Source organism: Panthera pardus, unplaced genomic scaffold, assembly GCF_024362965.1.
Source record: "Panthera pardus isolate Hobbes unplaced genomic scaffold, ASM2436296v1 HiC_scaffold_25, whole genome shotgun sequence".
In the NCBI taxonomy this organism is placed as follows: domain Eukaryota; kingdom Metazoa; phylum Chordata; class Mammalia; order Carnivora; family Felidae; genus Panthera; species Panthera pardus.
In genome coordinates this window covers 87449579-87469714 of record NW_026526821.1, presented here as the reverse complement: position 1 = coordinate 87469714, position 20136 = coordinate 87449579, and the positions used below count along the sequence as shown (strand labels likewise).

At 44.7% G+C, this 20136-nt stretch overlaps 1 protein-coding gene across 23 annotated transcripts in view; it reads right to left on the bottom strand.

Annotated features, from left to right (window-relative positions):
* Window positions 1-20136, bottom strand: part of DYSF (dysferlin) — a 224594-nt gene that overhangs the window by 188015 nt on the left and 16443 nt on the right. For all 23 annotated transcript variants that reach the window (XM_053890791.1, XM_053890801.1, XM_053890797.1 and 20 more), the window contains exons 2-3: window positions 5880-5935; window positions 4864-4955 (exon numbers count right to left, since the gene is read on the bottom strand). In XM_053890791.1, the coding sequence (XP_053746766.1) occupies window positions 4864-4955; window positions 5880-5935 (148 nt within the window). The remainder of the gene's footprint in view (window positions 1-4863; window positions 4956-5879; window positions 5936-20136) is intronic.

Below are 20136 nucleotides of genomic sequence, written 5' to 3'. Positions count from 1 at the left end.
TGGTATTATTTTTGACAGGCAGGTGTTCTGACCCCATGGAGACTTCTGCTTCCATGTGCATGTTTACCAAATATTTAAATCAAAGATATACCTACATTAATTCATTTCCACTGAAAAGACATTCTCTGGAACAAATTAAATTAAGTCCATTGAATTTGTTGATGTACTTTCTATATGGTGCAATTAACTATTTCCTTTTCCTTCAATCTTTATTTCTATTTGACTGAAATTAGTGCCAATGGTAACAACTATTTTCTGTTTAAATTTCCCAAACTCAGATTTGGCTCAAAGACTTTTTTTTTTTTCAATTCTTTGGTTCACATCAAGCTCTATCGAATATAGCTCCTTTCTATTTTGAGTTTTCTCTTACAGAATTACTTCTATTATGGCCCATTTTCCCAGGTCAGTGTTTACAGTTACCAACAGGATTCTTCATTCCCTTTTACATTCCCTTCGCGATTCTACCCATGTGCGGTTTTAGCCATAAGTCTTTTGTGGTGACTATTTCCACCAATAATTACACACATACACTATTACAGGAGTGACAGTTTATATTTCTTTCCTAGCTAATCCATGAAAAAATTGAGAGTACCTTAGGGGCACCTGGGTAGCTCAGTCAGTTAGGCATCCGACTTTGGTTCAGGTCATGGTCTCACGGCTCATGGGTTCGAGCCCCACGTCGGGCTCTGTGCTGACAGCTCAGAGCCTGGAACCTACTTTGGATTCTGTGTCTCCCTCTCTCTCTGCCCCTCCCTGCTCACACTCTGTCTCTCTCCCTCTTTCTGTCTCTCTCTGTCTCTCTCAAAAATAAACATTAAAAAAGTTTTTTTTTTTAATTCAGAGTACTTCCTTACAGAAGTGCCAGTTCAACCTTGAGTGCACACTGGCCTCCCCTGAGCAGTTACAAGAAGCGCTGAGGCCTGCACCCCACTCCAGAATTTGCTGTGGAGCCCAGACACTGATCTCTTTTACAGCTCCCACATCATGCTAATATGCAACCAGGGCAGGAACACTTTTGTAAAACTCTAGAGCTACACTGTCCAACACTGTAGCCACTATGAGCCCCACACCAATGGTGGGGTGGGGGGGGGCTCTCTGCTGCAGCACAGAATGGGTTTTGGATCCTGTCTCCCTCTCTCTCTGCCCCTCCCCCCCCCCCACACACACACTCTCTCTCTCTCTCTCTCTCTCTCTCTCTCTCTCTCTAAGAAATAAATAAATAGAGGCACCTAGGTGGCTCAGTCAGTTGAGCATCCGACTTTGGCTCAGGTCATGATCTCACAGTTTGCGGGTTCAAGCCTCGCGTCAGGCTCTGTGCTGATAGCTCAGAGCCTGGAGCCCGCTTTGGATTTTGTGTCTCCCTCTCTCTCTGCCCGTCCCCCATTTGTGCTCTGTGTCTCTGCCTCTCAAAAATGAATAAATGTTAAAAAAAAAAAACTTTTTAAAATAAATAAACATTAAATTTAAATTGATTAAAAGTAAATAAAGTTTAAGGTTCAGTTCCTCAGTTATACCAGCCAACACAGAACATTTCCATCATCCCAGAAAGTTCTGTCAGGCAGCACTGGTCTGGACTGAGATGAATGGCTCTCCCCCTGGGCTGCACAGCAGAAATACCTAATACCTGGGAGTTTGTAACGACACCCACAAGGCACGGATATAGATAAAAGCTGTAGGTGATGCTATTGTGTTGCTCAGATTAGGAACCTCTCGGCCGAACATCCCAGTGGTCAGAGCAGCCAGTCAGGGATCAGGGTCAACACCTCTGCAGTGTCCCTCTGAGAAGCCCAGAGCAAACAAGAAGTTGTTCAGTGCAGCCTGAGACAGGAGTCCAGGACCTCCAGCTGGGCTTTCAAGAGCATCTCCTATCCATAGGAGTGGAGTTTCCCTTTCTCTGCATTTCAAACCCGGTTTCATTAACACAAAGTTGGCCCGGCCCCGTAGTTGGCTCTGGGGTCCCTCGGGCTCAAGGTGGGTGGGTGTTGAGCAGCCAAGAGGCTCCCAGCCTCCATTCCTGTCCTGAGGCATGGAGGCTCCCTGAGCTCCCACTCCAGGCCAGCAGACCAGTCAAGGCCACCCCAAACTGCCAATAGTCATGAGGGGAAACACAGCAGTACCAAATGCCCCTCCAACAGCTTCACCCTTAAGCACCTCACAGTCCGGCGAACTGCTATGGAGGCTGCATACCCCCACTGGCTGCTATAAGGAAGCCAGAATTCCACTATTTCCACACATGACCATGTGGTTTGGGCAATCTCTGAAATTCTTCAGATGTGTACGAATATAAGTTTAAATTTAAATTTAGTTTAATTCAAATTTAATTTTTAATTGTTACAACTACAAAATTAAGACACGTTTGGAAAACTCAAAACCTACATGCAAGTATAAGAAGTTTCTAGCAAATTGGGAAGTTTTGAAAATTAGCAATTCTGCAAATTGATATTTGAGGAACTGATTTCTAGCCCTGGCCCTACAGTAAACTGGTTCAGGGAGCCGGCTTCCCCCTGGGAGCTAGAGGACTCACAGAGGGGCCAACGAGAAGGCCCCAGGGTGCTGTAGAGCCGGCCCGCCATGTGGGGCACTGGCCTCGTGTCACCCAACCTGGCCCTTGAATTGATAAAAAATATCTTCACATCCCCTGCTCTCAGGTCTCCTTCATGATCTCAGAAATCTCCCTACAGGGCCTGTAAAATGCTGAATATGATCACAAAAATGAAACATGCATTTCCTCCTGCGTGTCTTGCAGTAACCAGACCGTCCCACCTTTGCCTCACTAAGCTCTCTCAACTCCAGCATCATGAGGGAATGGAACTCTCCAGAAGGGTCCAGCACTGGCCGGGGCCTTCTAGGAGCCTCTGACCAAGTGACTACGAGCATGCTGCAGACCTGCCTTCAAGAATAGCTCTGCCAGGGGCGCCTGGGTGGCTCAGTCAGTTGGGTGTCCAACTTCAGACTGTGATCATCAGACTGTAATCTCACAGTTTGGGAGTTTGAGCCCCACGTCAGGCTCATGCTGTCAACATGGAGCCCGCTTCAGATCCTCTGTCCCCCTTTCTCTCCCCCGATTGTGTGTGCTCTCTCTCTCAAAAATAAACATTTTTTTTAATTTAAAAAAAGAATAGTTCTGCCATCACCAGCCTTTAAGAAAAGCACCCCATCTCTCAAAGCCACAGTCTCCCCCTGTAATGACTATCATTGTAACAGTAGTAACCAACTGATTAAAAAAAGATCTTGTATTATAAAGACTCAGCACAGGGCCAGACACTCAGCTCAGCCCTTGGTAAACATCAGCTGTTGTGCTTTTGCTATTATTATCCTCAGCCTAGTATCTGAGAATTCCTCCCAATCGGGTCCCGCGGCTCCCTCCTCACTGGACCGCATGTGTCATGTGACTGAGTCCCACCTGTGAGGCTTTAGCCTGACTGTCTGCCATACCCAAATGCCGGAATGCCCTCCCTTCTTCACCCCCCAAAGCCTTAGAGTCAGTCTGTGAGGCCCTCTTCCAGAAAGCCTTCCAGGACTGTCCTGTGCTCAGCGTTACTCCCTCCCGCACCTGCAGATCCACCATTCACACTTATTAGAGGCTGCATTTTCTCCACAGAATGTCTGTGTTGGGGTACATTAGCATGAACTGATTCCAGCCCCTGCCCCCCATGCAGATGGGGTAGAGGTCCCAATGAAAGTGCACCCACCCTCCGCGCACATACCATGCCCTGCACCCATGACCAGCAGAGCCACAGAGAGACTGTGGCAGTTGGGTTTTCTTCCAAGCTTCTTAAGATTTCAAACGTTCCAGGTGTTTTGCAGCCTGAGACCCTCGTTGGCCTTCCCTAGGCCTCTCAATCCTCCCTCCTTCCCTCTCTCTCCTCTCCCACCCCAGGGTAACACAACCAGGCCTCCCAGGCCTTAGACACTGGCTGACCCAGTTCCCAGACAAAGGCACCCCTGTGAGCAGATCACAAAACAGCAAGCTGATGCTTCAGTAAATGGCACCAAGAGCAGGAACCCACTGCTGTCAGCACCTAACACAGCTGTACCCTGCCATGCCCGGCAGGGATGTTGAACCCTACCTTCACAGTCAAGGCTAAGGGGCCTCACAGGCTGCATCTCTCAGACCACCTGACCCCGCAGTGAGCAGAGCCATCAGTCTGCATGCTCAGTTGGTCTTGCCCGCCCCCTACACTACCACCAGCATATATAAGGCCTGGAGCTCAATAACAGGAGAAAGGATCCACTGCCCGCCTGTAAAGAGCCTGCTTTTGCCTCCACAACTTTGCTCCTCTACTGCCCCTGCCTGGAAACCCTCCACACCACATACATGAAACAAGAGAAAAGCCTGCCAAAGGGAGGTATGCAGTCACTACAAACCTTTACTATCTTTTGGCGTCTAAACCACAAAGCTCACCTCACATCCCTCCTCTTCCGTGAAGCCTTCCTTGAGAACTCCCTGCTAGCTGCAGCTTCACTTTGCCAGTCCGTCTGCTGGGGTATGTGCCGGTGCCCTCACCAGCCTGGACTGGGCGGGGAGAGGTGGCCGCACCCAGGCACCCCTGGGCTAGAGCAGGACACTGGGAGCCTTTTCCTCTCTGCTCCCTGGGGCACAGGCTGTCTTCACAAACATGTACACATCTGATTCGAGCCCATCTCCCTTCCCTGGAGCCTGCTCAGCTTTCAGATTTACCCCTGGCTGAGTTCTTGAGACTACAAGCAGGCCCCTCCCGACAGCTACCATTGGCCCAAGCCCACAAAAGGCAGGTCTTCAATAAATGCTAAATGGAAACATTAGCTGCAGATTCTGGAGTCTATGTCCACAACAAACCTACCTGTGCCTTCAGGGCACAGAGTCACCCTTGCCCACCTCACCTGTTCCTTCCCATTGTCTCATGGTCTTTGACCACCACATGAAGTTCAGAGCTCTGGTCCAAAGGGATGCCCTTGAGGTCCCACTCAAAGCCCTGGAAGAAAAAGAGGACAAAAACATCTTAACTGGTGGCCCCCTAGGAGAAGAGACTGTGTCTGGTTCACCCTGGTCCCCCCCCCACGACACTGAGCAGACATCCATGAAAAATGCTGGTGGGTGGGTAGATGAATTAGTAAATGAATTAATACACGAACAGCAGGGCTCCAGAGCTTCAGAAGAGGCAGTGAAAGCCACAGGCAGCAGAAGAGAGAAGGAGGTCAGGCTCCCATGGCCCCTTTCCCCCAACTCAATTCCACCAATCACTAGGAAGTCAAGCCAGAAGCACAGCTGGGGAAAATCAAGTGACCCTGCAGGGTCCTCAGAGACCAAGATCAATGTGCTCATGTGGAAACCGGGCCCCTCATGGGCAGCATGAATTAGTACCACACGGAGAACGCCCATCCAGAGGACCTGGGACTCTCTTCAGAGCAAAGGTACCCCTGTGCATCCCAACCCCATCCACAGAAGGCATCCAGAGCTTCCAAAGGACCACCAGGGGGCCATGTGCAGGGAGATGGTAGAGGTCCTGGTTTATCAGGGAGGACTGTGGGGAGGAGGTAGGCTTTGGGCAGGAAGAACAGCTGGCGTTAGGGAGACGAGGCAGGCCAGAGAGCCCCTAAACTATCTGGCTGGTAGTTCTGTGTGGATGGCTAGAGCTGAGAGGAATAGAAACAAAAGACATCGCACTCCTCCCCATGCCACACCCACATCAGAGGAGATGGTTCTATCTCCCTGGCGGGCCATGCCATCAACCCTCCTCCCAGGAGGCAAGCAGATTTAGTTGACACACTGGACCAGCAGCCCCTCCCCTCCTTGATAATACCACTGAGAAAGTCACCTCCTGCACAAGTCCCTAGATTGTCACTGCAGAGACGGTGACAGTAGAGCAAAAAAGAGGGAGAATGGAAACCTTATATACCTCATTCCATACGGGGTTCACACTGTTCTTGATGACTTTGGTTCTCTTCTTCACCCCTATGAGAGACACAAAGGGACAGTGGAGAGACAAATCTTTTTAATGCCTGGCTGGATATCATGTCTCCTTCTACATTGACTCTGTTGAGATGTCTTGTTTTGGTTGACATCTAGGAAGAAAATCCAACCAGATATATAGTTGTAAAAGAAAGTGTATTTTAATAAATTTTCAGATCATTGTGGATATCCTTCTTTGACACTACACCAAAAATTCAACAAGTAGTATTTCTTGAAACAAGGTAGATGAACATTTTGTAGTCTATTACATTGAAATCCATTGTTCTGTCTTGTACTTTGAATGAATATCTTACCCATGCGTGATTCTGTAATATCTTGCCTCGGTTATTTGGAAGGTTTCTGCTCACTGAGTTATGTAGACCTTCCAAATATTGACACATTTTAGTATATAATACCAGAAAAATCACATTCATTAATATTACCATCCATCTCATCAAGAAGCTGAAAGATACAGGTTTTCTAAGATTCCAATTCTGGTTTGAAAGCTCAAATTTTATGATTGGCAACAAATAATAAATGTCTGCTTGAGGTGGAAAGTTCGCTCATTCATTTTCTTTTTTTTTTTTAATTTTTTAAACGTTTATTTATTTTTGAGAGACCGAGCATGAGCGGGGGAGGGTCAGAGAGAGAGGGAGATACAGAATTGGAAGCAGGCTCCAGGCTCTGAGCTGTCAGCACAGAGCCCGACACGGGGCTCAAACTCAAGAGCCGTGAAATCATGACCTGAGCCGAAGTTGGACACTTAACCGACTGAGCCACCCAGGAGCCCCTCACTCACTCATTTTTAAGAAAATGTCTGTCGGGGCGCCTGGGTGGTTCAGTCAGTTAAGCATCTGTCTTCAGCTCAGGTCATGATCTCGCTGGGTTTGTGACTTCAACCTCCGTATCGGGCTCTGCGCTAACAGCTCAGAGCCTGGAGCCTCCTTCAGATTCTGTGTCTCCCCCTCTCTCTGCCCCTCCCCTGCTCATGCTCTGTCTCTCTCTGTCTCTCAATAATAAATAAACGTTTAAAAATTAAAAAAAGAAGAAGAAGAAGAAAGAAAATGTCTATCAAGTGCCCAGGTCTGAAAAATCAGTTTGCCAGTCATTCTTTCAAGTAAAAAACAGTATTACGTTAAGAAAAAGAAACTGGCTAATTCAGCTTACAACTTAAGCAGCCATACATGTGCTTTTTCTTGTAACAACTATTTTTCAGCATGTAGCAGATGTGTTCTATGCATACTTCTGTTTCAACACCCAAAATATTACAAACACATGTACTTAGGGATCTAGTTTAATAAAATTAATAATTGTACTGCTTTATCAAGGACATTCTTCAACAAAACTGGCTTTATTTTTAACTGCAAATACATAAGGGTGAGGAATACAATGCCAAGTACAATGTGGCACCAAGGCCTTCACTAGTATTAAGGCACCAGCAGTTTTACCTTCCGTTGTACCATTAGTGCAAATATCAACACAGTTAAAAAGGCACATATCATCTTTGGGTTATTCTGAAAATAGTTTTAACCTTGCTGACCTGCTCAAAGAATCGTGGGTATTCCTCCAGGAGTCCCTGTAACACACTTGAAGAAACTCTTAGGAAATTCATTGAACATTTCAGCCTCTGTTTCCTCATCTATAAGGTCATAATAATACCTCTTCATGGGGTTTTGTGAAAACTAAACAAGATAGTATGAGTGAGGTTCCTGGCACACAGCATACTCATTACATACGAGGTTCATTTCACTTCCTCTTCCCCCATGCCCCACTCAGATTCATCGAGTGAACTCCTACTGATTCTTCAATACCCAGCTCAGTTGTCAATCTCCCTTGTCTCTCCCGGACAGAGATGGTTGCAAGCTGTGATCACATATCAGAACACATATATGTGTTTCTATGTCTCTCCTCAACTGGACTGTGAGCTTCAGAGGGGACACCATGCCTTACTCATGTAGTAACCCTAGTGTATAGCAAGGTAATGGAGTAATGAAGTGCTGAATAAATGGGTCTTTTCTTTCCCAATTTGGCTCCAAGTTAACTTCATCACCAGGGGATAGAACTACTGTTCTCAAGGAATGCCATAAGACTGCATTAAGAGTAGGAGAGTATGTCAGTGGACAAAGGGGATGAGAGGAGTCACAATGAGAAGGAGGAGATCTGGGAGGGGCAAGAGTTATCTTCTCAAACCTGCCCTGGCTGAACCATTCTTGAGGGCCATGTTGGTATGTCTCCATCAGTGAGACACAGCTTTGGAGTCATTCAAATAATAGCTACTGCTGCGTGACCTTAGCTAGAACTTATGACCTCTCTAGGCCTTAGCTCCCTTGGTGGTAAATTGATAATAAGAAGAATGTTCACTTCAGGGGTACCTGGGTGGCTCAGAGGATTAAGCATCTGACTCTTGATCTAGACTCAGGTCATGATCTCACAGTTTGTGGGTTTGAGTCCCATCATCAGAGCCTGTTGTCATTCTGTCTCTCCTTCTCTCTGCCCCTCACTTGCTTGTGCTTTCTCTCTGTCTCTCAAAATAAATAATTTTTTTTAAAAAAAGAAGAAGAATAAGAATGCTCACTTCATAGAGTTTTGAGGAGATAAGAGATTCTATCTAAGTGTCTATTTTCCTTCCCCTATCAACTCCCCATGACCTGCAAGAGTAACATGGAAAAATCCCATCTGCAGCCACTCTTGAGTCATCCACTTGGAAACATTTCCTGGTGCTCCTGGTGCTCCTGGTATTAATTGAACAGTGTCCATGTGCCAAGCCCTGTGCAAAGTGTATTTCAAGCATTTCCCACTTCCTGCCTTCCCTAAAGATGAGGCGAACAAAGGCTCTCAGTGAAATTTCACTAAGTATGGTTAGAAGGACCAACGCTAAGACTCTCTGAGTGACATTAAGGGAGGGTCACTGAAGGGCACTACAGCCCCTAAGAGGTGCAGGAAAGAAGAAACCTTAAGCCAGTACAATCACATGACTTATAGATGGCAAGGAAAGGGAAGCATGCTGCTAATTAGGAAACAGTTAAGAAAACAGTTCCTTCCTTATCATAGATTTAGACCTGTCCTGTCCTTGATAATTAATTTTGGCCTTGAGAGATGTGGCTCTACATGCATAATGTAACAGATTCAATAGTTAAAGATACAGGAGAGCCCACAGGTCACGTTGAGGTTGGGGACAGGGGACCACGTCCTCTCCCTGGATTGCTCTGCGGAATTGGAGGCCAGCAGGCCTCCATAAGAATCATGTTGTAGCTCCAGGGTATTCCTCCAGACCGAATGACTCAGCGAGAAGGAATAAATGTACAATGGGAGGACTCTTCTGTTCCCCATGAAAAATCTTCACTTGTTTCCCCAGGCCTACCTACCCCAACTTTTACCAAACCAGAGCCTCCCATTGCCATAGGATAGAGTTTTCAAACTGCTCATTGGGACCCATTAGTAGGCCATGAGATCAACTGAGTGAGTTGGCCAGTATGTCTTTTTAATGACAGAATAGACTAGAAAAGAAAATATCAGAGTACATCTTTCACTGGGTTATGTATTCACATACATATTTATATGTGTGTATTATGCCTTTTTAAAATGTTTATTTATTTTTGAGACAGAGGGACGGGGTGGGGAGGTGGTAGAGAGAGAGGAAGACACAGAATCCAAAGCAGGCTCCAGGCTCTGAGCTGTCAGCACAGAGCCCGACAAGGGGCTCAAACCCACAAACCATGAGATCATGACCTGAGCTAAAGTTGGACGCTTAACCAACTGAGCCACGTACACACCCCTGTCTTGATATAAAATATAATTGTTGTTGTGGATCACAATCCAAAAATTTTGAAAATAATGCCTTAAATGAAGGTTGTCAGAGGAGAACTGAAGAACAAAGAAATCACCATCTTGGGTCTCGAGTGCCGAGAGCCAAGGTGTGTGACAGGAATGAGGTAGGACACCATCCTGGTCCTGGGTTAACTCTGGTAAAGACCATGGCTGTGGGAGGGAAGCTGAGGAGTCTCAGAGACAGAAGCAGAGCAGAGGTAAGAAGACCGCCTATCTTGCCCCATCCAGTACCTGGGGCCACCTGGCTAAGCAATCTCCCTTGGTGGGAGCCTCCAACATCTCCTGACAGCCAAGCATCAGGCATATCCATGGCCTCACATGAGAAGCCACATCACTACCCTTCTGCTCACCACCTGGTGAGGTCTACCTGTCAGTGGCCAGGGAGCTGTCTCTCCAGCAGTCTGGGCTCCAGGTCTCACTCATATCTGTAGGCCCATCTTGTGGGGACAGGCTCCTTTCAGTGATCAGGATGCTTGTTAGCCCCAGGGCCTTGGACACCCACAGGGGTTACGGGGTGCTCCCTGACATCTGGCAGAATCAGGTGGCAATCTCCCAGTAGTCCCACCTCCCTACAACACGACTGTAAGGTCATGGCACATTTGGGAAGCAGACAGAATGCTTGTTTTCGTGACACTGATGACAATGGAATCTTTAGGGCTATTGGGATCATACAGAAGACAAACTCTAAAGCAGGGGTTTTCACTGAGGGTACACTCAGTCTGTAATTTGGGAGGTTTTTATGACTGTTGAAGGAGGGTTTAAAGAAAAGCTAAGAGATACCCATTTCCCAACGCATCTCAAAGACATCAAGGCCCACATGTCCATTGACAGATGAATGGATTAACAAAATGTGGGATATACAAACAATGGAATATGATTCAGCCTTTAAAAGTAAGGAAATTCTGGGGCATCTAGGTGGCTCAGTCAGTTGAGCATCCGACTTCGGCTCAGGTCATGATCTCACGGTTCATGAGTTAGAGCCCCGCATCGGGCTCTGTGCTGGCAGCTTGGAGCCTGGAGTCTACTTAGGATTTTGTGCCTCCTTCTCTCTCTCCTCCTCCCCCCCTCACACTCTGTCTCTCTCTCCTTCAAAAATAAATAAACATTTTTTAAAAATTTATTTAAAAAGGAAGGAAATTCTGAGGAACCCTTTTGCACTGCTGGTGGGAATGCAAATTGGTGCAGCCACTCTGGAAAACAGTATGGAGGTTCCTCAAAAAATTAAAAATAGAATTACCCTACAACCCAGAAATTGCACTACTAGGTATTTATCCAAAGGATACAGGAGTCCTGATTTGAAGGGGCACATATACCCCAATGTTTATAGCAGCGCTATCGACAAGAGCCAAAGTATGGAAAGAGCCCAAATGTCCATCAATTGATAAATGGATAAAGAATACAATGGGGGGGCACCTGGAGGGCTCAGCCAGTTAAGCGTCTGACTCTTGGTTTCGGCTCAGGTTCATGGGTTCGAGCCCCACATCAGGCTCTGCACTCACAGCACAGAGCCTTCCTGGGTTTCTCTCTCTCCCTCTCTCTCTGCCCCTCCTCTGCTCCCTCTGTCTCTCAAAATAAATAAACTTTAAAAAAAATTTAAGAAATACAATGGAATATTACCCAGCAATAAAAAAAAGAATGAAATCTTGCCATTTGCAACACTGTAGATGAAACTAGAGTGTATTATGCTAAGCAAAACAAGTCATCAGGGAAACACAAATATCATATGATTTCACTCATATGTGGAATTTGAGATACAAAACCGATGAACGTAGGGAAGGGAAGCAAAAATAATAAAAAAAACAAAGAGGGAGGCAAACCATAAGAGACTTAAATAGAACAAACTGAGGGTTGCTGGTGGGGTGTTGGATGGGGTGATGGGCTAAATGGGCAAGGGGCATTAAGGAGGACACTTGTTGGGATGAGCCCTGGGTGTTATATATAAGTGATGAATCACTAAATTCTATTCCTGAAATCATTATTACACTATATGTTAACTAACTTAGATTTAAATTTTTTAAAAAAAGGAGGGAAATTCTGACAACACTACCACTTGGATGAACCACAAGGACATTATACCAAGTGAAAACAGCCAGTTACCAGGGACGTGAGGAGTTCTTATTTAATGGGTTGAGGACCATTACAGAGTTCTGGGGATGGATGGAGGAGATGGTTGCACAACAATATAAAAGTACTTAATACCACTGAAGTGCACACTGAAAGATGATTAAGATGATAACTTTTATGCTATGTGTATTTTGCCGTATCTTTTCAAAAAGTCCAGGTGTGAGACAGTGAGGACACAAAGGCTATGGGTCTCGGGCACACTGACCAGCAACTAGGTGGGGAAGAGAGAAGCGGGGAGAGCAGAACATGTCTCAGGTTCTGACAAGGATGCATGGGTGGCTGGTAGTGCCATTCACTTAGAGAGGGAGCAGAGAGAGGGGTGGAGTTAAGACGGCGGAGAAGTAGGGGGACCAGGATTTTCCTCGCCCCTCAAACACAGCTGGGTTGACATCAGGTCCCTGGGAACACCCGGAAAATCAATCTGCGGAGTGGCAGAAGGATCTCCACAGTTGGAGGGAGACAGCTTGGCAGGACTGGGGTGCATGTATGTGAATTGGGGGAGAGAAAACAGCAAAGGCCCGGAGGGGAGGGAACCCCTTCTGTGCAGAGACAAAAGAGAGAGAAAGAGAGAGGGCGAGTTTGCCCAAGAGGAAAACCTCTCCAGACCATGCACTGGGAAAAGAGAATTCCAGAGAGTACCAGTTTCTGTTTTGCAAACAGACTTAGGAGCTGAAACTCAGAGGTTCCTAAAGTGAGCGACTTTCTCTGGAGTAGAGCCGGGAGCCGTGTGTGCGCACTCCTGGGCCAGAAGGAGCCCACCCTGGGGGCGCTGTAGCCATCTCAGGGGTACACTAGGAGAGAACAGTCCCCTTCCTTGAGTACTTTGGGAAGAGGGTTTATTGCCTCCTCAAGAACGAAAGGCTCTGCAGGTGCCAGCCAAAGGCCTTTTATCAGCAGGGCTGAGTGGCCTACGCCAGAACAGGGGCGGGGCGGGGGGGGGTGGGTCCTTTAACACATCAGGTTTTGAATCCCAGCTGAGCCCCTAGGAGGCACAGGAGACTGTGGAGCAGGGCAAGCCTACTGCCCCTGAGCAACGTGGTTTGAGACACCCAGTCCGGGGTAGAGAGACTGGGGTGTCACCATTTTTCTCCCCAACACCAACACGGTGGGGCTTCAGGGAGCAGCACAGCAGCCCCCAGTGGAAGCAGGATCTGCTTACACCAATCCCCGCCCCTCCATGCCTGCTAATTGCTTCTCTACCAGGGCGGGACTGACACTGACCCACCCAGCCAGCCTCCCCTCCAGACCAGAAGAGCCACTGGTCCCAGGAACCAACAGACAATTGGTTTTTGTTTGTTTGTTGTTGTTGTTTTTGTTTGTCTGTTTTTCTTTTCTTCTCTTTTCTTTTTCTCTCTATCCTCTTTTTCTTTTGGAATCGGATTCATAGTTTCTGATTTGTTTTTGGTCAATTCTTACTGTGTGTGTGTGTGTGTGTGTGTGTGTGTGTTGTTTGACCAGGCATTTTTACTCTATTCTTTTTACACATTTTCTTTCTCTTCTTTATTTTCCTTTCTCTTTCTCTGGATTTAACCTTATAGTTTTTTTAATGTTTATTTTTTGAGAGAGAGCACAAGCAGGGGAGGGGAAGAGAGGGGGACAGAGGATCTGAAGCAGACTCTGCACTGATAGCAGTGAGCCCAACATGGGGCTCAGACTCACAAACCACAAGATCATGACCTGAGCCAAAGTTGGGCACTCAGCAAACTGAGCCACCCAGGTGCCCCATAGCCTTATAGTTTTTTGATTCTCTGTTTGGTCTTCTTTTCTCCCCTTTCATTTTTCTCTCTTTATGGGATCAGGGTCCCGCCTTGCTTTTTCCTTTTTTTCCAGGGTTAGTTCAACAAACAAATCACAGCACACCTGGTGGAAGGTCCAAACAATCCACCACTACAAGCAAGGAAGAGCTTTGCAGAGGACAGACCAGTGGAATAGAGCAGCCAAAAGGCAACAACAGAGTGCATGCAACATACACCAAAAACACTTCCTGAAGTCGCAGCCCTGGACAGTGTATGACCCCTTTTTAATATAATAGTACTCGCAGGTACAGGACACATAGCAAGCTATTAAAATATGCAAAGGACAGAAATTAGCCAAAATGACAAAACAGAAGAATTCTCCCCAAAAGAAAATTTAGGAAGAAATCACAGCCAGAGAATTGCTCAAAACAGTTTTAAACAATATATCTAAACAAGAACCTAGAATAACAATCATAAAGCTAACAGTGGGGCTTGAAAAAAGCATAAAAGACAACAGAGAATCTATTGCTACAGGAATCAAAGACCTAAGAACTAGTCATGATGAATTAAGAAATTCTAAAATGAGTTGCAAAATAAACTAGATATGGTGACAGCTAGGATGGAAGAAGCAGAGGAGAGAATAGGTGAAATAGAAGATAAAATTATGGGGGCGCCTGGGTGGCTTGGTCGGTTAAGCGTCCGACTTCGGCTCAGGTCATGATCTCACGGCCCATGAGTTCGAGCCCCGCATCGGGCTCTGTGCTGACTGCTCAGAGCCTGCAGCCTGTTTCACATTCTGTGTCTCCCTCTCTCTCTGCCCCTCCCCCTTCATGCTCTGTCTCTCTCTGTCTCAAAAATAAATAAACGTTAAAAAAAAAAAAGAAGATAAAATTATGGAAAATGATGAAGCTGAAAAAAAGAGGGAAAGGAAATTACTAGATCATGAGGGGACAATTAGAGAGCTAAGTGATTCCATGAAATGAAACAATACCCATATCATAGTAGTTCCAGAAGAAGAGGGAGAAAAAGGGCAGAAGGTTTATTTGAACAAATTATAGCTGAGAACTTCCTTAATCTGGAGAAGGAAACAGACATCCAAGTCCTAGAGGCACAGAGAACTCCCTTCAAAATCAACAAAAACAGGTCAACACCATGACATATCATAGTGAAACTGGCAAAATACAAAGATAGAGAATTCTGAAAGCAGCTAGGGACAAATGGGCCTTAACCTAAAAGGGAGGCATAAAAGGGTAGTAGCAGACCTAGCCACTGAAACTGGGCAGGCCAGAAAGGAGTGGCAGGAAATATTCCATGTGCTGAATAGGAAAAACATGCAGCCAAGAATCCTTTATCCAGCAAGGCTGTCATTCAGAATAGGAGAGATAAAGGCTTTCCCAAACAAAAACTAAAGAAGTTCATGACCACTAAACCAACCCTGCAAGAGATCCGAAGGGGGACTCTGTGAGTACAAAGTAGCAAAGACAACAAAGGACCAGCGACATCGCCACAAGCATGAAACCTACAGATAACACAATGACACTAAATCTGTATCTTTCAATAATCACTCTGAATGTAAATGGACTAAATGTCCCAATCAAAAGACATAGGGTATCAGAATGGATTAAAAAAAAAAAAAAACAAGATCCATCTATATGCTGCCTACAAGACACTCATTTTAGACCTGAGGACACCTGCAGATTAAAAGTGAGCGGATGGAGGGGTTCCTGGATGGCTCAGTTGGTTAGGCATCCAACTTTTGGTTTCAGCTCGGGTCATGATCTCACGGTTTGTGGGTTTGAGCCCCACATTGGGCTCTATGCTGATGGTGCAGAGCCTGCTTGGGATTCTCTCTCTCTCTCTCTCTCTCTCTCTCTCTCCCTGCCCCTCCCATATCTCTCTTTCTCAAAATAAATAAAAAATAAAACCTTTTAAAAAATAAATAAATAAAAGTGAGGGGATGGAAAACCACCTATCATGATACTGGACATCAAAAGAAAGCCAGAGTAGCCATACTTATATCAGACAAACTAGTTTAAAACAAAGACTGTAACAAGAAGTGAAGAAGGGCATTATATCATAATTAAGGGGTCTATCCACCAAGAAGAGCTAACAATTGTAAATATTTATGCCTCAACAGGGAGGAACCCAAATATATAAATCAATTAATCACAAACATAAACAAACTTATTGATAATAATACCATAATTGTAGGTGACTTTAATATTCCACTTTCAGCAAAGGACAGATCATCTAGGCAGAAAATCAATAAGGAAACAACGGGGGTGCCTGGGTGGCTCAGTCAGTTAAGCATCTGGCTCTTAATGTCAGCTCAGGTCACGATCTCCCGGTTCATGGGTTCAAGCCCCATATCAGGTTCTGCCACTGACAGTGCAGAGCCTGCTTGGAATTCTCTCTCTCTCCCTCTCTCTCTCTCTCTCGGTTCCTCCCCCAATTGTGTGCGCTCTCTCTCTCTCTCTCTCTCTGTCTCACACACACACACACACACACACACGCACACACTCTCTCTCTCAAAATAAATAAATAAACTTAAAAAAATAAGGAAACAATGACTCTGACTGACACATTGGGCCAGATGGATTTAACAGATATATTCAGAACTTTTCATCCAAAAGCAGCAGAATACACATTCTTCTCAAGTGCACATGGAACATTCTTCAAAAGAGATCACATACTAGGTCACAAAACAGCCCTCAACAAGTACAAAAGGATTGAGATCTTACCATTCATATTTTCAGATCACAATGCTATGAAGCTTGAAATCAACCACAAGAAAAAAATTGGAAAGCCCCCAAATACATGGAGGTTAAAGAACATCCTATTAAAGAATGAATGGGTCAACCAGAAACTTAAAGAAGAAATTTAAAAATACATGGAAGCAAATGAAAATGAAAACACAAGTCCAAACCCTTTGGGATGTAGCAAAGGCAGTCCTAACAGGAAAATATACCACAATTCAGGCCCATCTCAAGAAGCAAAAAAGGTCCCAAATACACAACCTAACCCTACACCTAAAAGAGCTAGGGAAACAGCAGCAAAGAAAGCCCAAAGCCAGCAGAAGAAGGGAAATAACAAAGATTAGAGCAGAAATAAATGATACGGAATCCAAAAAACAGTAAAACAGTTCAATGAATCTAAGAGCTGGTCTTTTGAAAGAAGAAAAAAAATTGATAAACCCCTAACCAAACTTCTCAAAAAGAGAAAAGACCCAAATAGATAAAATAACGAATGAAAGAGGAGAGATCACAACCAACACCACAGAAACACAAACAATTATTAGAGATACTATGAAAAATGATATGCCAACACACTGGACAACCTGGAAGAAATGGACAAATTCCTAGACACCCACACACTACCAAAACTCAAATGGGAAGAAATAGAAAATTTGAACAGACCCATAACGAGCGAGGAAATGGAATCGGTTATCAAAAATCTCCCAACAAATAAGAGTCCTGGGCCAGATGGCTTCCCAGGGGAATTCTACCAGACATTTGAAGCAAAGTTAATACTTTGCACCTGGGTGGCTCAGTCAGTTAAGCATCTGACTTCAGCTCACGTCATGAGTTCACAGTTTGTGAGTTCGAGGCCCGCATCAGGTGAGCTGGAGCCCCACTTTTCTCCCTCTTTCTCTCTTTCTCTTTCTCTGCCCCGCCTGGGATTGGGATTCTCTCTGTCTCTCTCTCTGTCTCTCTCTCTCTCTGCCCCTTGCTCACTTGCACCCTCTCTCTCAAAAAATAAATAAAAATAAAGCAGAGTTAATACCTATTCTTCTCAAACTGTTCCAAAAAATAGAAAAAGAAGTAAAGCTTCCAGATTCATTCTATGAAGCCAGCATTACCTTGATTCCAAAATCAGACAAAGACCCCACTAAAAAAGGAGAATTACAAGCCAATATCCCCGACGAACCTGGATGCAAAAATTCTCAACAAGATACTAGCAAATCAAATTCAACGGTACATTTAAAGAATTATTCACGACGGCCAAGTGGAATTCATTCCTGGGCTGCAGGACTCATTCAATATTCGCAAATCAATCAATGTGATACATCACATTAATAGAACAAAGGATAAAAACCTTATGATCCTGTCAATAGGTGCAGAAAAAGTATTTGACAAAATGCAGCATCCTTTCTTAATAAAAACCCTCAAGAAAATCGAGATGGAAGGAACATACTTTAACATCATAAAAGCCATCTATGAAAAGCTCACAGCTAATAGCATCTTCAATGAGAAAAAAATGAGAGCTTTCCCCCCTGAGATCAGGAACACAACAGGGATGTCCACTGTCACCACTGTTGTTTAACATCGTGTTGGAAGTCCTAGCCTCAGCAATCAGAAAACAAAACAAAATAAAAGGCATCCAAATTGGCAAGGAAGAAGTCAAACTTTCACTCTTCACAGATGACATGCTACTCCGTTGGAAAACCCAAAAGACTCCACCAAAAACCTGCTAGAGCTGACACATGAATTCAGCAAAGCCGCGGGATATGAAATCAACATAGAGAAATTGGTTGCATTCCTATACACCAATAATGAAGCAACAGAAAGAGATATCAAGGAATTAATCCCATTTACAATTGCACCAAAAACCATCAAATACCTAGGAATAAACCTAACCAAAGAAGTAAAAGATGTGTATGCTGAAAACTATAGAAAGCTTAAGAATGAAATTGAAGAAGACACAAAAAAATGGAAAAACATTCCATGCTCATGGATTGCAAGAACACATTTGTTAAAATGTCGATACCACCCAAAGCAATCTACACATTCAATGCAATCCCTATCAAAATAGCACCATCATTCTTCACGGAGCTAGAACTAACAATCCTGAATTTTGTATGGAACCACAAAAGACCCAAAGTAGCCAAAGTAATGTTGAAAAAGAAAACCAAAGCTGGAGGCATCACAACCCCAGACTTTAACCTATATTACAAAGCTGTAATCATCAAGACAGTCTGGTATTGGCACAAAAACAGACACATATAGGGGCACCCGAGTGGCTCAGTCAGTTAAGCATCTGACTTCGGCTCAGGTCATGATCTCGTGGTCCATGAGTTCAAGCTCTGCATTGGGCTCTGTGCTGACAGCTCGGAGCTTGGGGCGGGCTTAGGATTCTGTGTCTCCCTCTCTCTCTGCCCCTCCCCCACTCGTGCTCTGTCTCTCAAAAAGAAATAAAGCTTAACATTTTTAAAAACAAAAACAAAAACAGACACATATATCAATGGAATAGAATCAAAAACCCAGAAATGGACCCACAGATGTATGGCCAACTAATCTTCAACAAAGCAGGAAAGAGTATCCAATGGAAAAAAGACAGTCTCTTTAGCAAATGATGCTGGGAGAACTGGACAGCGACATGCAGAAGAATGAACATGGACCACTTTCTTACACCACACACAAAAATAAATTCAAAATGGATGAAAGACCTAAATGTGAGGCAGGAAACCATCAAAACCCTAGAGGAGAAAACAGGCAGCAACCTCTGTGACCTCAGCTGCAGCAACTTCTTACTTGACATGACTCCAGAGGCAAGGGAAATAAAACCAAAAATGAACTATTGGGACCTCATCAAGATAAAAACTTCTGCACAGCAAAGGAAACAATCAACAAAACTAAAAGGCAACTGACAGGGGGACACCTAGGTGGCTCAGTCAGTTGGGCGGCCAACTTTGGCTCAGGTTATGATCTAGCAGTTTGTGGGTTTGAGCCCCACGTTGGGCTCTGTGCTGACAGCTCAGAGGCTGGAGCCTGGTTCAGATTCTGTGTCTCCCTCTTTCTGCCCCTTCCCCACTCGTGCTCTGTCTCTTTCTCTCTCTCTAAAATAAATAAACATTAAAAAATTTTTAATAAACAAATAAATAAATAAAAGGCAACTGACGGAATAGAAGATATTTGCAAATGACACATCTGATAAAGAGTCAGTATCCAAAATCTATAAAGAATTTACCCAACTCAACACCTGAAAAACAAATAATCCAGTGAAGAAATGGGCAGAAGACATGAATAGACACTTCTTCAAAGAAGACATCCAGATGACAAACAGACACATAAAAAAATGCTCAACATTGCTCAACATCAGGGAAATACAAATCAAAACCACAATGAGATACCACCTCACACTGGGCAGAATGGCTAAAATTAACAACTCAGGAAATAACAGATGCTGGTGAGGATGTGGAGAAAGGGGATCTCTTTTGCATTGTTGGTGGGAATGCACACTGGTGCAGCCACTCTGGAGAACAGTGTGGAGATTCCTCAAAAAATTAAAACTAGAACTACCCTATGGCCCAGTAATTTCACTACCAGGAATTTATCCAAAGGATACAAAAATGCTGATTTGATTGGAGCAAATACACCCCAATGTTTATAGTAGTGTTATCACAACAATAGCCAAATCACGGAAAAAGCCCAAATGTCCATCAACTGATGAATGGATAAGATGTGGTATAGGGGCACCTGAGTGGCTCAGTTGGTTAAGCATCTGACTTCAGCTCAG